Source organism: Coregonus lavaretus, assembly GCF_964263955.1.
Source record: "Coregonus lavaretus genome assembly, chromosome: 29".
NCBI lineage: Eukaryota > Metazoa > Chordata > Actinopteri > Salmoniformes > Salmonidae > Coregonus > Coregonus lavaretus.
The window spans coordinates 31945163-31960286 of NC_140016.1; the positions used below are offsets into that span (position 1 = coordinate 31945163).

The following is a 15124-nucleotide window of genomic DNA, read 5'->3' on the forward strand; positions in this document are numbered from 1 at the left end:
TTTTGGACAAATCATTCACTAAACCCTAAACCTCAACTAACTCTTGTAATGAATAATTTGGAAATTTAGCAAGTTGAGGAGACTAAACTCTTTGGAGTAACCCTGGAATGTAAACTGTCATGGTCAAAACATATTGATACAACAGTAGCTAGGATGGGGAGAAGTCTGTCTATGATAAAGCACTGCTCTGCATTCTTAACAGCACTATCAACAAGGCAGGTCCTACAGGCCCTAGTTTTGTCGCACCTGGACTACTGTTCAGTCGTGTGGTCAGGTGCCACAAATAGGGACATAGGAAAATTGCAATTGGCTCAGAACAGGCCAGCACGGCTGGCCCTTTAATGTACAAAGAGAGCTAACATGAATAATATGCATGTCAATCTCTCCTGGCTCAAAGTGGAGGAGAGATTGACTTCATCACTACTTGTATTTGTGAGAGGTATTGACATGTTGAATGAACCGAGCTGTCTGTTTGAACTACTGGCACACAGCTCGGACACCCATGCATACCCCACAAGACATGCCACCAGAGGTCTCTTCACATTCCCCAAGTCCAGAACAGACTATGGGAGGCGCAGAGTACTACATAGAGCCATGACTACATGGAACTCTATTCCACATCAAGTATTCCAGCAGTAAAATTAGATTTAAAAAACTGATAAAAATACACCTTATGGAACAGCGGGGACTGTGAAGCGACACAAAAATAGACACATGCATACAAACACACGATAACATACGCATTATACACACATGGATTTTGTGTTATAGATATGTGGTAGTAGAGTAGAGGCCTGAGGGCATACACTTAATATGTTGTGAAATCTGTTAGGAATGTATTGTAAAGTTTTTAAAATGTATAACTTCCTTCATTTTGCTGGACCCAAAAAAGAGTAGCTTATGCCTTGGGAAACTTTTCCAATCTGTTACTTGGACTTATTGCACCCGTTACTGAAATGGCTGTTCCAGTTTAGATGCTTTAGGTAGTCTCATATCATTTCTTACTTGCTGTCCTTCTGAATTATATATGGGATATCCCCATTTTGGCTGGATTCCAGTAGGAATTACACATCATTTTGCAAAGCAGCATAACTATGAGTTTCAGGCCTGTGTGTTAGGGCAGGGGTTCCCAAACTTTTTCACTCGGGGCCCCCCTTCCAGCATTTCGGAACACTGTTCAGCACTGTTCATGACACAAACTGTTCACACCCCTCTTGTTTTTGGACAGAATTTTGCAGGTTTAAAGCTTATTTCCTGCATTTTGACACATTTTGTCATGGGGTGTAAAGAAAATATTGCAGTTTTAAAGCCAATTTTCTTGCAATTCTATGCATTTTGCTATGTCTACTGTGTATTCATGTGATATTTGAGTGACAAAAAAATTACAACAATATCTATGGGCTAAAAAAACTAAATAAAAAACCTTAGCTGACATGGGCTAGTTGATCTGGACATTTCTGACAAGTTATATCTCTCTAAGGTATGCAATGACTACCATGACAAGAGGAACTGATGATGCACAACGCAATTTCCAAACTGCATCTTGTGCATTCTATTATTACGACTTTCAAGAGTATGCTTAAAGCCGGACTGAGTTCCTTTAAATAATGGAAATAATTATGTATTATTTAATTCATACCAGTTGGTTATTGTTTCAACATCCTGTTTGTTATTCTTGTTGTATATATCTTGTACAGTCGCCACTGTCTCGTCAACTTATTCCCCTCCTTCTCTGTTAATGTTTTGAGATATTCAACGTGGGGATTTGCACCGGCTTTCCTTGTCTGCCTCCTTACTGCGACTGCCTACCTCACAATATGAAAGGTCAGTTCACCTGTGGGCCATTGGGCTGTCGGCCTAACTAGCTTTCTATCTACTAGTAAGTCACCTCTATAAAACTGGTAGGGCCTAATGCTTGGTAAATATATAGTATGCCAGCATAAGACAAAGGCTATCAAACTGGAAAAGCTTATAAACTTTTTTTAATTATCTCCTCTTAACTTGAGTTAACTTTTTTTGCCTTTGTTGATCATGAAATACATATTTTCCCTCAGTAAGTCCCATTCAGTGCTTACATTCTGAATAATTGTATCAGTCTTTTGATGACATCTAGTGGTCGAACTGAAGAAGTGGCGGGTCTTCAAAATATACAATTTCATTTTTAATTATTCTCCATTTCATTTATCTTTTAACAGTGTTCCCAGAATTAGGCCTACTGACAACCACAACCACAACCGCTATTTAACATGGATGAATGACATGATAGCCTGGGTGGAAGTCTGTTTGTGCTTTAGTTGTTGTGATGACACAGGACTTGGCTAAAGCACAAATAGACTGTTACCCACGCTTTTGATGAGATGGAGAGGAGGGATGGAGGCGTGCTGAGCATGATGATAGGAACAAAAGTAGGTGTGGACTGAGGGGTATATAACTGTCGGGGAAGCAGTGTTGATAGTCATGTTGACTTCGGCCTTCATCGTCACCTTGATAAATGACGTCTGGGGGTTGAGAAACCAGCTATGCCGGCCTCCTAACAATAGCTGAAGTCTAGAAGAGCAAATACAACTCCCTTTGAGCAGTGTGTTCAACATCATAATCATCACTTTATGTACTACTGCATCCTACAAAAACCATATGCTGTTTAATAACTGCACAAATCATAGAAAAATACAGGGGGAAATGCTTTCATTCCATTACCTGGTCAAAGCGGCATGAGATTAAATACTAGTCTATGCGAATAAACATTTTGATTTTTGCTGTCTCATTTTCTGGTGTTGATTCAAATGTGTATTCCTTGGATGTGCAATTTACTGCAGAAGCTAGTCCATACGCCATCAGTGTGCAATTATACATCTAGTCTGATAAGTTTGACTGTGAGTGAAAGCCCAGGGCATGAAAATGCTTTGATGACATTTCATTGAGCTGTGTTGCTGTGACAGATTCAGACACGCTGTACTCAGGATGACTTGGTTGTACTCCCACACAGGCCAGGCTGGTGTCATAAGATGTTACTGTCTCACTGCTACTGTATCCAAATACATTGATTTGATCTGAATACACGACTATGCACATCATTATTGTGTGTGTGTGTGTGTGTGTGTGTGTGTGTGTGTGTGTGTGTGTGTGTGTGTGTGTGTGTGTGTGTGTGTGTGTGTGTGTGTGTGTGTGTGTGTGTGTAGGTGTACGTGTACATGTGCGTGTGTTTACCACTGGATTAAATGCATGATCAATTTCACAGTTTGCCATGGTGTGGTGGCTTTCTTTGTGCATGTTGGAGCCTGGTATCAATTAACCCATACTCATGTTTAGTATTGATTACATTCAATCATGTTAAGCATGTATAATATCAAAGCCACTTATTAGTGTCAACCTCTCCACTGAGTTTAATTATGGTGTAACCTATGCACCCAGAATGTTCTAATAGTCTAACTAATTTAGAACACTATTGAACTAAAGGTCCGCCTCTTGATGTGCTGTGTGTGTCTCTTTAAATCGTGTGGGTGGGTGTAACTCTTTCTGTGTCCCCCTTTCTCTTTCTCTCTCGCTCTCTCTCTCTCTACATATATATGAATGTCGCGTTTTGTGAAATAGTCATCATTGCTAAAGCGTATAGTAAAGAACGTATGGCTGCCAATCGGGTACTGGTTTACGGAGGAAGAGGCGCGCTAGGTAGCAAAATTGTTCAGCACTTCAAATCTAAAGGATGGGTGAGTAGCGTGCTATAGTTCATAAAAATAAAAAAAAGAATACATATAGAATACAAATACGAAATATTGTGCGTTGTTGAGTAGATGCTATGGTAAGAAGCAAGGAAAATGACATTAAACCATATTAAATTGTCATCATCAAGACGTTTGAATGTTGAACGATGCCAGCCCAGAACTATCAGAAAACATATCATCACTTGCATCTTGAATAAATAGCCTACTTTGCAGGATAGTTCGATACCATCATCCTATTTTCGATGTTTTCTTTATTTTCCAACAATAGTGGGTAGCCAGCATCGATATCGTTGCCAATGAGGAGGCAAACGCGAACGTACTGGTGAAGTTATCCGAGTCATTTACAGAGCAAGCGGGACAGGTAAGGAGGAGCGCGCTTTCACGTGCTCTCCCTGTGATGTTGACAGTTTTGACTTAGTGAATGATCCGATGTCAAGCGAAACGATAATTTACTTTCCATTTGCAAAACGCTGGATAATTACAGTAATTTCTATTCCACGATCAAAAACTCGACTCGATGGTTATGATCGTGCATAGGCCTATAGGGGGCTATTCTATTCATTGCCATATTGAATTTGTCTTTTTAAATGCAAGATTAAATTGATTTCTTCGTTATTGTGGGAGCTAGATGGGAACAAAATTGTAAACACAGGAAGTGGTGACATTCCAAATGATAAAAAATATATATATTAGCAAAACAGCCAGAGTCTTGCCCTTTTTTATAATGGACTGTTTTCTCTTGCTGCAGGTGACAGCAGATGTGGCCCAGTTGCTAGGGGACCAGAAAGTGGATGCCATCTTGTGTGTGGCAGGTGGTTGGGCAGGAGGAAATTGCAGCTCAAAAGGTCAGAGTTCAACAGCATTTTCCTGAGATATCATCAGTTAATTTTGAACACACTGTGATATGAATGCTTTAAAACCAATTTCCCCTTAGGCTGAATTCTCATCAGGAATTCAATAGGGATGTTTGTTTGTGCCATTGTACAGTGTTCTATTTAATTATATGTTCGTTCATTATTACAATGTTGCTCCTCAAACAAAATGTTATCTTATGGATGTCTTTTTTAGACTTGTACAAAAACACAGATATGATGTGGAAGCAGAGTGTGTGGACCTCTACCATCTCTAGCCACCTGGCTGCTGTGCACCTGAAGCAAGGGGGACTGCTGACTTTGGCTGGGGCTAAAGCATCACTGGGTGGCACTAGTGGTAAGATACCACATACCTCTAATCTCTACTGGTATTCTATTCTACTGCTGTTCTAAAATATTCTACTGGTATTCTAATTTATTCTACTATGCATTCTATTACTTTATCCTGTAATGTTGTCATGTTGACTCTGTTAGATTGTGCCTCTGTTCTGACCACCGTTTAATTCCTACTTTAATGTTTGAGGGACTTTGGCTTACATCTACTGTCGTCACCATTTAAGCAGCCAAAACAAATAGCAGCTTATGTCATCAAACACTTTGTAAAACATGTAACCCGTGGGTACAAATAAGCCTATGACATAGGAACTAAAATATGAGTAACATGTTTAATGTGATATACATAGTGATATTTCATGATGTCGGACAATAATGAGGACAGAAATTGTTACTATGTTTTTTCACACAATGCTGTCTGATATTTTAGACCATGTATGCATGTGATGGTACCTATAGGACCAAGCACTCATGCCATTCCCTGTGTGGTGTGTTACCCATGTGATGGCCCTGACAACAATACAAATCCTGACACTAGGGCACCTAAAATCCCTGATTAGCAGTCGCTACAAAGCGCCCGCTCTCATTGGCTGTCGGATTGGGGAGGCGAATGAGTCAGCAGAATTTGGGTCTCTCCACGTGGTTAGAGTGTGCTGTGCTGTTCTCCTATTGCAATGTAGCTTACTGTAGCATCTAGTGCTAAACTAGACACAGGCCAGGAAATCGTAGAGATTTCCCTGAGGGGGGTTGGTTTAAAATGACTATTTTGACAGTTGTATGTCTAATATTATTTGGGGATGTTTTCTATAGTTTAACTCTTGTCTGTGTGTTTAAAAAATAATAATACGAACAAGGTTTTGATATTGAAGAACGTATGCCTATATTTGTTTTAATTAAAAAAGTATCTACAGTATTTCCCCTCAGGTAATGTTCAGAGCTGCCTTTATGTGAAGTGTGTGAGTTTTAGAAAGACATCTTTAAAACTACCTTTCATTTTATAATGTAGGTAAAGCATTTCCCCCATACCTTATCAAACATTGATTGCCTTAGGCCTAATCAAAATACAAATGCTCTGTACTATTGACAAAAAAACAAGACAGTGGAAGACCGTAGTAGTGCTTAAAGATTGCATGTGTTTAGGGGTTATTTGTGCTTATATTCAAACTTTATATTAGCTTTAATACTTAAGCGCTTTACCAGCTAATTGTGTGTCTGATTTACTGAGTTCCCAATATTGATATACTACCTTTGGGCAGTTTGGTGTCCAGTGGTGTCTTAGTCTTACAAAGCCAGACACAGACTAAGAGTAAGCTACATTGTAGACATTCCATTGTGGACTGAAAGATTAAGGGTTGATTTGGGGTTAAAGACTGAGGTTAGTTAACCATGTGAGCACCCTATGACCCTTACCCTTCACCCTAGATTTAAAAGTCAGGTTGAACTGTAAAATAACATTGATTTAACTTTGGGTGATTCAGCATGCAAGTCTGTTAATCCTGTTTGGGGAAATGGATTCTAAACACACTTCCTATAAACGCAGTTTGGAGCACATCTATGTAAACAAATACAACTGACAGTCTCTCCCCAACAAAAGACTGTGTTCCATTGAGAAATATGTTCCACTTCAGTTTAGTAGGACAGTATCTTGGAGAGAGAACAATAATTTAAGAAAGAGCTAACACTCCACCCCTTTCTCTCATTGGTCCATTCTTCAAAGGTAGCTGTGGCATGCCTCTGCCATTTATTTGAGGGTGGGGAGAGCATATTACATTCTTCAAAGAAGCGTTTCTAAGTGGAAAATGCTGCTTATTGTTTCCAGATGCTCCAAACACAAACATTGATGGGAAGTCAAAAGCATGCCTGTGGAACAAGCAGTCATCTCTCAATACAACTGTAATGGGCAAAGTTTGGGAACCAAAAGCACCCAGAATATTTGTCTATAGTATATGAACAGGAAATGTGTAGTCAGCTGGTGACTTCAAAATATACTATGTTTGTAATATCACATCTATTACTTTGTAACACTTATTGTGTATATTTCATGTCCCATGTTATAATAGTAAGATTTATTGGTGTGTTTTCTCTGCTTATCTGATTTGGCTGTTGTATAAATGACAACTCACCTATCCACCCATCTCTCCTATATCACCCTCCCCCTCTTCATCCCTCCGTCTTTCTCTCCCTCAGGCATGGTGGGCTATGGCATGGCCAAAGCAGCAGTCCACCAGCTCTGTCAGAGTCTAGCCGGAGAAGACAGTGGGATGCCCCCTGGAGCTGTGGCTCTAGCCATACTACCGTGAGTAATCATATTGCCTGCCAAGTTTATTTACTAATTAGGAATAGGAAAACCCTGCACTCATTAGAAAGTCATTAGGAGTTTAATTTATTTGCAGAAACAGAGGTCAAAGGGCAAATAACGAATAGAAGGAAGGAAATAGGAAACAGTTGTAGGTGTAATTGACCTCCTTAATGTCTGGGAGGATCGAAGGGGGTTGCCTGTGCTGAAGGAGGAAGACTCCCTCAGTCACTCTTGTGTTCTCCTCATGAGCAGCTATCTGTATACACTGTTTCATTGATTAACTGATGCATGTAAAGCACTCTTTTGCAATGTCACCATGAGAAGCCTGTATCTGAGTTTTATTGTCAATAATCTCAGGGCTCTGTTATGGTACATTCCAATTACATGAGGTTGGACTGAGGCCACCTGCCAGGCTACTACTAGCTGTCACATATGGTTAGCATTACCCCCATGACTTGCAGTTCTTCTGCACTACCAATAAGAATAGGGGGAGGGTTGCTTTATTCACTGCAACTGTGCACATTCAAAAGACTGTAGACTGCAACTGTGCACATTCAAACATGTAACTAATACAACAGATATCTAAAATCATATTTCAATATATGCAAGTATTTATGTAGCAATTATCATGCTCATCTCAAAATATAACAGTGAAAGTCCTTCATCAAAGAGGTTGTTGGATGCTTTCTGGCTGTAAATAAGACAATAGAGATATCATCTCTACGCTTTAGCTTTGCTTTTGTGTTTTAATCTGTAGACAAGGGGCTTACATGGAGCTGTTAAAATCAGTCCAGGGCCAGATCCTCAGGCCTCAGGCAGTCAGTTCCTACCATCGCCAGATCACTATCATGTGACTTCATTACACAGGGTAACCTTGGATACGCCGATGAACAGGCAGTTCATGCCTGATGCAGACTTTGGTTCCTGGACACCACTGGAGTACATTTCAGAGTGAGTGTGATATAGTAGATGATGGGTTGTTTACATTACTGTGTGTTTTAACTGATATTTAGTTGATCTTGAACTTTAAAATTAAATGTACCATATATTTATGCTCAAAGACCATCATTAGATGGATTCCAGGGTCTTGATCAATGTATGACTATTATTTATAATTATAGACAATCTTTTTCTTTTTAAGAAAATTGGTGTATACCAGTATTTCACCAGAAGATGGCAATGCTGGAAAATAGCCTATTCTATTCTATTGTTAAAATCAACACCTTGCCAAAAGATATCTGGAGCCAAATGTCTGGTTTGAATAATACTGTAATGTGATGAAAATATTAATTTAATGGACATACACTACCGTTCAAAAGTTTGGGGTCACTTAGAAATGTCCTTGTTTTCGAAAGAAAAGCAATTTTTTTGTCCATTAAAATAACATCAAATTGATCAGAAATATAGTGTAGACATTGTTAATGTTGTAAATGGCTATTGTAGCTGGAAACGGCTGATTCTTTAGGCGTACAGAGGCCCATTATCAGCAACCATCAGTCCTGTGTTCCAATGGCACGTTGTGTTTGCTAATCCAAGTTCATAATTTTTAAAAGGCTAATTGATCATTAGAAAACCCATTTGCAATTATGTTAGCACAGCTGAAAACTGTTGTGCTGATTAAAAAAGCAATAAAACTGGCCTTCTTGAGATTAGTTGATAATCTGGAGCATCAGCAATTGTGGGTTCGATTACAGCATCAAAATGGCCAGAAACAAATAACTTTCTTCTGAAACTCGTTAGTCTATTCTTGTTCTGAGAAATTAAGGCTATTCCATGCGAGAAATTGCCAAGAAACTGAAGATCTCGTACAATGCTGTGTACTACTCCCTTCACAAAACAGCGCAAACGGGCTCTAACCGAATAGAAAGAGGATTGGTAGGCCCTGGTACACAACTGAGCAAGAGAACAAATACATTAGAGGGTCTAGTTTGAGATACAGATGCCTCACAGGACCTCAACTGGCAGCTTCATTAAGTTGAGGACATGTGGGAGGCCCCGGTGCAAAACTCCGGGATACTGACCTTCTAGGCAGAGTTGCAAAGAAAAAGCCATACAGTGAGGGAAAAAATTATTTGATCCCCTGCTGATTTTGTACGTTTGCCCACAGACAAAGACATGATCAGTCTATAATTTTAATGGTAGGTTTATTTGAACAGTGAGAGACAGAATAACAACAACAAAATCCAGAAAAACGCATGTCAAAAATGTTATGAATTGATTTGTATTTTAATGAGGGAAATAAGTATTTGACCCCTCTGCAAAACATGACTTAGTACTTGGTGGCAAAACCCTTGTTGGCAATCACAGAGGTCAGACGTTTCTTGTAGTTGGCCACCAGGTTTGCACACATCTCAGGAGGGATTTTGTTCCACTCCTCTTTGCAGATCTTCTCCAAGTCATTAAGGTTTCGAGGCTGACGTTTAGCAACTCGAACCTTCAGCTCCCTCCACAGATTTTCTATGGGATTAAGGTCTGGAGACTGGCTAGGCCACTCCAGGAGCTTAATGTGCTTCTTCTTGAGCCACTCCTTTGCTGGAATACCCATCCACGACCCATTTTCAATGACCTGGCTGAGGGAAGGAGGTTCTCACCCAAGATTTGACAGTACATGGCCCCGTCCATCGTCCCTTTGATGCGGTGAAGTTGTCCTGTCCCCTTAGCAGAAAAACACCCCCAAAGCATAATGTTTCCACCTCCATGTTTGACGGTGGGGATGGTGTTCTTGGGGTCATAGGCAGCATTCTTCCTCCTCCAAACACGGTGAGTTGAGTTGATGCCAAAGACCTCGATTCTGGTCTCATCTGACCACAACACTTTCACCCAGTTCTCTTCTGAATCATTCAGATGTTCATTGGCAAACTTCAGACGGCCCTGTATATGTGCTTTCTTGAGCAGGGGGACCTTGCGGGCGCTGCAGGATTTCAGTCCTTCATGGCGTAGTGTGTTACCAATTGTTTTCTTGGTGACTATGGTCCCAGCTGCCTTGAGATCATTGACAAGATCCTCCCGTGTAGTTCTGGGCTGATTCCTCACCATTCTCATGATCATTGCAACTCCACGAGGTGAGATCTTGCATGGAGCCCCAGGCCGAGGGATATTGACAGTTATTTTGTGTTTCTTCCATTTGCGAATAATCGCACCAACTGTTGTCACCTTCTCACCAAGCTGCTTGGCAATGGTCTTGTAGCCCATTCCAGCCTTGTGTAGGTCTACAATCTGGTCCCTGACATCCTTGGAGAGCTCTTTGGTCTTGGTCATGGTGGAGAGTTTGGAATCTGATTGATTGATTGCTTCTGTGGACAGGTATCTTTTATACAGGTAACAAGTTGAGATTAGGAGCACTCCCTTTAAGAGTGTGCTCCTAATCTCAGCTCGTTACCTGTATAAAAGACACCTGGGAGCCTGAAATCTTTCTGATTGAGAGGGGGTCAAATACTTATTTCCCTCATTAAAATGCAAATAATTTTATAACATTTTTGACATGCGTTTTTCTGGATTTTTTTGTTGTTATTCTGTCTCTCACTGTTCAAATAAACCTACCATAAAAATTATAGACTGATAATTTCTTTGTCAGTGGGCAAACGTACAAAATCAGCAGGGGATCAAATACTTTTTTCCCTCACTGTATCTCAGACTGGCCAATAAAAATAAACAATTAAGATGGGCAGTCTCAGGCTTTTTCTTTGCAACTCTGCCTAGCAGGACAGCATCCCGGAGTCGCCTCTTCACTGTTGACGTTGAGACTGGTGTTTTGCAGGTACTATTTAATGAAGCTGCCAGTTGAGGACCTGTGAGGTGCCTGTTTCTCAAACTAGACACTCTAATGTATTTGTCCTCTTGCTCAGTTGTGCACATGGGCCTCCCACTCCTCTTTCTATTCTGGTTAGAGCCAGTTTGCGCTGTTCTGTAAAGGGAGTAGTACACAGCCTTTTTTTTGTCTTCCTGAACTTCCTTCTAGAATTTGACATATAGAAAACAACTTAATCCCATCCAGCTCTTAAAAAGTGAACTCTCTTATATCACATAAGCCAGTCATGCTTCACTTTCACTCACTTATGAGTAGTGACTACTAGTACCCATAGTCCCATCCTCTTATTTTTCTTATTTTCTCATAGTCTTATTTTTCTGTCTTCTAGAACTTTCTTCAATTGGGCCACTGGTGCGGATCGTCCAGCTTCGGGCAGTCTGATGCAGGTCACCACCACCGGAGGCGAGACACAGATCCTACCCACACAATAGAGGAGAGAGAGGTGGAGAGGGAGGGAGAGAGAGAGAGACAAAGAGAGGGAGGGAGGGAGAGAGAGACAAAGAGAGGGAGGGAGGGAGAGAGAGACAAAGAGAGGGAGGGAGGGAGAGAGAGACACTGAGAGGGAGGGAGAGAGGGGCAGTGAGCGGGACGGTTGGGAGAGACAGTGAAAGGGAGGGATAAAATGAGTCACAGGGAGAAAGAGTACTGAGGGTTGAGATATCGAGATAGGAGGAAGCAGAAAGAGGTAGGGTAGATGGAGGGAAAGAAAGTAAGATAGCTGTGGCATGAACAGGAATATTTCCCCCTGAAAAATAGGCCCACAGTGCCATCTAGTGGTAGAATGAAACATTTGCAGCGGAAACATGAACCTTATTTAGAATGTTTTTTGCTCTTTTAGTTAGAGCATCTTTTACCACAAGATTGATGGCACCCAAAGATGAAGTAAGCTACTGTCTTAATGTCAAACATACAATGCATTTCAGTGGAGTGGCCTAACTCTGTGTATTGTATTCCTTTGTCGAGTGTACTTGATGTGCGTGAACGGTTGGTTATTATTATAAAAAAAATTTAAGGGGGTAGATCAGCTTAATATTGCAGATTGATTGTAACTTCCATCAATGTAATTGTCTGCATCACTTCCGATCCGCCATGTTTACATATATACTGTATATATATATATATATATATATATATATATATATATATATATATATATATACATACATACATACATACATACATACATACATACATACATACATACATACATACATACACACATACATATCCTTAAAAAATATATATTCCCCTTTATTACTTTCCAACCCCACTATTACTATTATCAGTATCTCATAACAAATTGTTTTTTTGTGTGTGTCATTTGATGTGGTTTTACCACCTCTTTCTCAATTTGAATAAAACTCCATATTAATCACAGTCTGATGTAATAATATGTGCGAGACAATAAAAATATTACAACATCACCATCACTTGGTACTTTAAACAGTAAAAATGTAATACATATCTGCTGAAAACAATCATAGAAAAGCAACACATTTTGGGGAGTTTCACCACCGCGAAAGTCCTGATTGAATCCCTGCCCACCCCCCACCCCCACCCCCACCCCCACCCATCTCCCCCAATAATATGATATTTCATTGAATTTAACTAGTCATAATTAGACTTATTCGCCTTCCAATAAAGACATACCATTTTGAATGGGTTTGGAGGCCAGTTACAGTAAATTCTTTACCTGCCTTGTTTGACTTGTTCTAGCACATGGTCATTTCCAGTGAAATGCTATAGCCTTCACCACTAGGTGGTGGCCCTGGATAACAATTCACCTCACCAGTTAATGTATCCATTATGATCCTAAGGGAATATGAGTGCATTTAGACAGGCAGCCCAATTCTGATCTTTTGCCCATTTATTGGCAAAAGAGATGATCTGATTGGTAAAAATTACCAATTAGTAGAAAAAGATCAGAAGTGGCCTGCCTGTGTAAATGCAGCCTATGTGTTGGTCACAAAACTAACTATAGAGGAATGTTAACGCATACAATATATGTGTGGATTTGGCCATAAACAAAAGGCAATAAAGAAAAGGCAACTTACAAAAAATGAGCTCCACTGAAAATCTGAGATTGATTGATTGATTTTATATGCCAGTTGAAAAAAATACATACACATAGTATAAAAATGTGACCGGGATATCACAATGAAGTCGGAGACTTATTTCCATTATGGTTCCTTAAAAAAAAAAAAGATTTAATTACAGATTCAAGTTTCTTGGTTTCACTTTATATTATATCCCCAGGCTGCTGATAAAACGACTGATCAGTGAATATCCTTCCTAAGAAAAATTGTAGTTATACACTGAGTGGACAAAACATTAGGAACACCTTCCTAATATTGAGTTGCACCCCCTTTTGCCCTCAGAACAGCCTCAATTAGTCAGGGCATGGACTCTACAAGGTGTCGAAAGTGTTCCACAGGGATGCTGGCCAATGTTGACTCCAATGCTTCCCACAGTTTTGTCAAGTTGGATGTTGACTCCAATGCTTCCCACAGTTTTGTCAAGTTGGCTGGATGTCCTATGGGTGGTGGGCCATTATTGATACGAACGGGAAACTGTTGAGTGTGAAAAACACAGCAGCGTTGCAGTTCTTGAAAAACTCAAACCGCTGCGCCTTGCACCTACTACCATACCCCATTCAAATGACGTTTGTCTTGCCCATTCACCCTCTGAATGGCCCACATACACAATCCATGTCTCAGTTGTCTCAAGGCTTAAAGATCCTTCTTTAACCTTTCTCCTCCCCTTCATCTACATTGATTTGAAGTGGATTTAACAGGTGACATCAATAAAGGATCATATCTTTCACCTGGATTCACCTGGTCAGTCTATGAAAATAGGTGTTCCTAATGTTTTGTACACTCAGTGTATGACAGAACACAACGGCTGATCCCCATAGGCCTACCACATATTACACAGAACAGTAGCATCGGTAGCATTATGACAAGATATCTCCTTGAAAATGAGAGCAACACGGACTATCTTCGATCAACTGAAATGCTTTCTGTGATAAACAATTGCTATATGTATTCCCATGGGCAATCACTCTATAACGTTACAACATCATGGAAGCTAATGTATGCAGCCGGGACGTGTTGAATGTGCCTGGGGCCCTCACACAACACATCTAGATGAATTGCCCCGCCACCCTAAATAAGTATATATCAGAGGGCCTGAACACCACCTCCTTGTTCTCTTCAGCATTGTGATTTATTATAGTGTGTGTCATCACCAGGGCCCAAGCCTTATAAAGGTAGCTCATGCAGCTCACTATGAGAAACAGCAGAGTTTTAACCTAAGTCCTAATCATTTTCCTAGGGTAAATTTGCATTCGCACATAGCCGCTAAACCAACAGGACGATATATAGGTTGACGGAACAAGAGTAATATATATGGGTTATTGTTTGTTTTATTTATTTAGAGTGGAAGGGCTAGAAAAGTCCATCTATCATAGTGAAATGTTTAAAATGGATGTTTTCCCATTTGTCGTTGCGGGAACAGGACATTTGCATTTGCTAAGATGAAACGCCTGGGTGTTTTCTTCATTCCTTTAATGAGACCTTAACCTCGATCTCCAGCTTCCTCGCGAAAATGAGACTAAAGTGTTTAGCTCGCAAGACTAAAGTGGACTTTAGGACAAGTTGTGTGACCACTCAGTTTTAAAACTTGGCATTGTGAATCAATTATTATGACCATTTAGCTGATATCATATGGGACACATTATTGCAGTTTTGACCACCTTGCTGTTTTATGGCCTCTCCACAAGATAGACGTGGAGGATAAATTAAGATACACCGTTTAGTGCAGGGCTCTCCAACCCTGTTCCTGGAGAGCTACCCTCCTGTAGGTTTTCACTCCAACCCCAGTTGTAACTAACCAGATTCATCTTATAACCCAGCTAATTATTAGAATTAGGTGCGCTAGATTAGGGTTGGAATGAAAACCTATAGGATGGTAGCTGTCCAGGAACAGGGTTGAAGAGCCCTGATAGTGACACCAGCCATAGACTAGAACAGAACAAAACCGAAAATTCCCGTTGGGTGATTCACTACTGTCTCATCTGAGGCTGTTCCAC

At 40.3% G+C, this 15124-nt stretch overlaps 1 protein-coding gene across 1 annotated transcript; it reads left to right on the plus strand.

Annotated features, from left to right (window-relative positions):
* The first annotated feature begins 3536 nt into the window (after positions 1–3536).
* LOC311105164 (dihydropteridine reductase-like) lies at positions 3537–12458 on the plus strand. The gene is made up of 7 exons (XM_084147215.1): positions 3537–3707; positions 3991–4083; positions 4471–4567; positions 4791–4931; positions 7115–7223; positions 8094–8177; positions 11363–12458. The coding sequence occupies exons 1-7, from the start codon at positions 3567–3569 to the stop codon at positions 11463–11465; spliced, it is 768 nt and encodes a 255-aa protein (XP_084003341.1). The 5' UTR covers positions 3537–3566; the 3' UTR covers positions 11466–12458.
* Positions 12459–15124: the final 2666 nt, after the last annotated feature.

Excerpts from the sequence above, each read along its gene's own strand:
- LOC311105164 (XM_084147215.1), top strand. The coding sequence starts at position 3,567 with ATGAATGTCGCGTTTTGTGAAATAGTCATCATTGCTAAAGCGTATAGT. Across the intron at positions 4,932-7,114 it reads ATCACTGGGTGGCACTAGTG|GCATGGTGGGCTATGGCATG; the intron begins GTAAGATACCAC and ends TCTCTCCCTCAG. Across the intron at positions 7,224-8,093 it reads GTGGCTCTAGCCATACTACC|GGTAACCTTGGATACGCCGA; the intron begins GTGAGTAATCAT and ends TTCATTACACAG.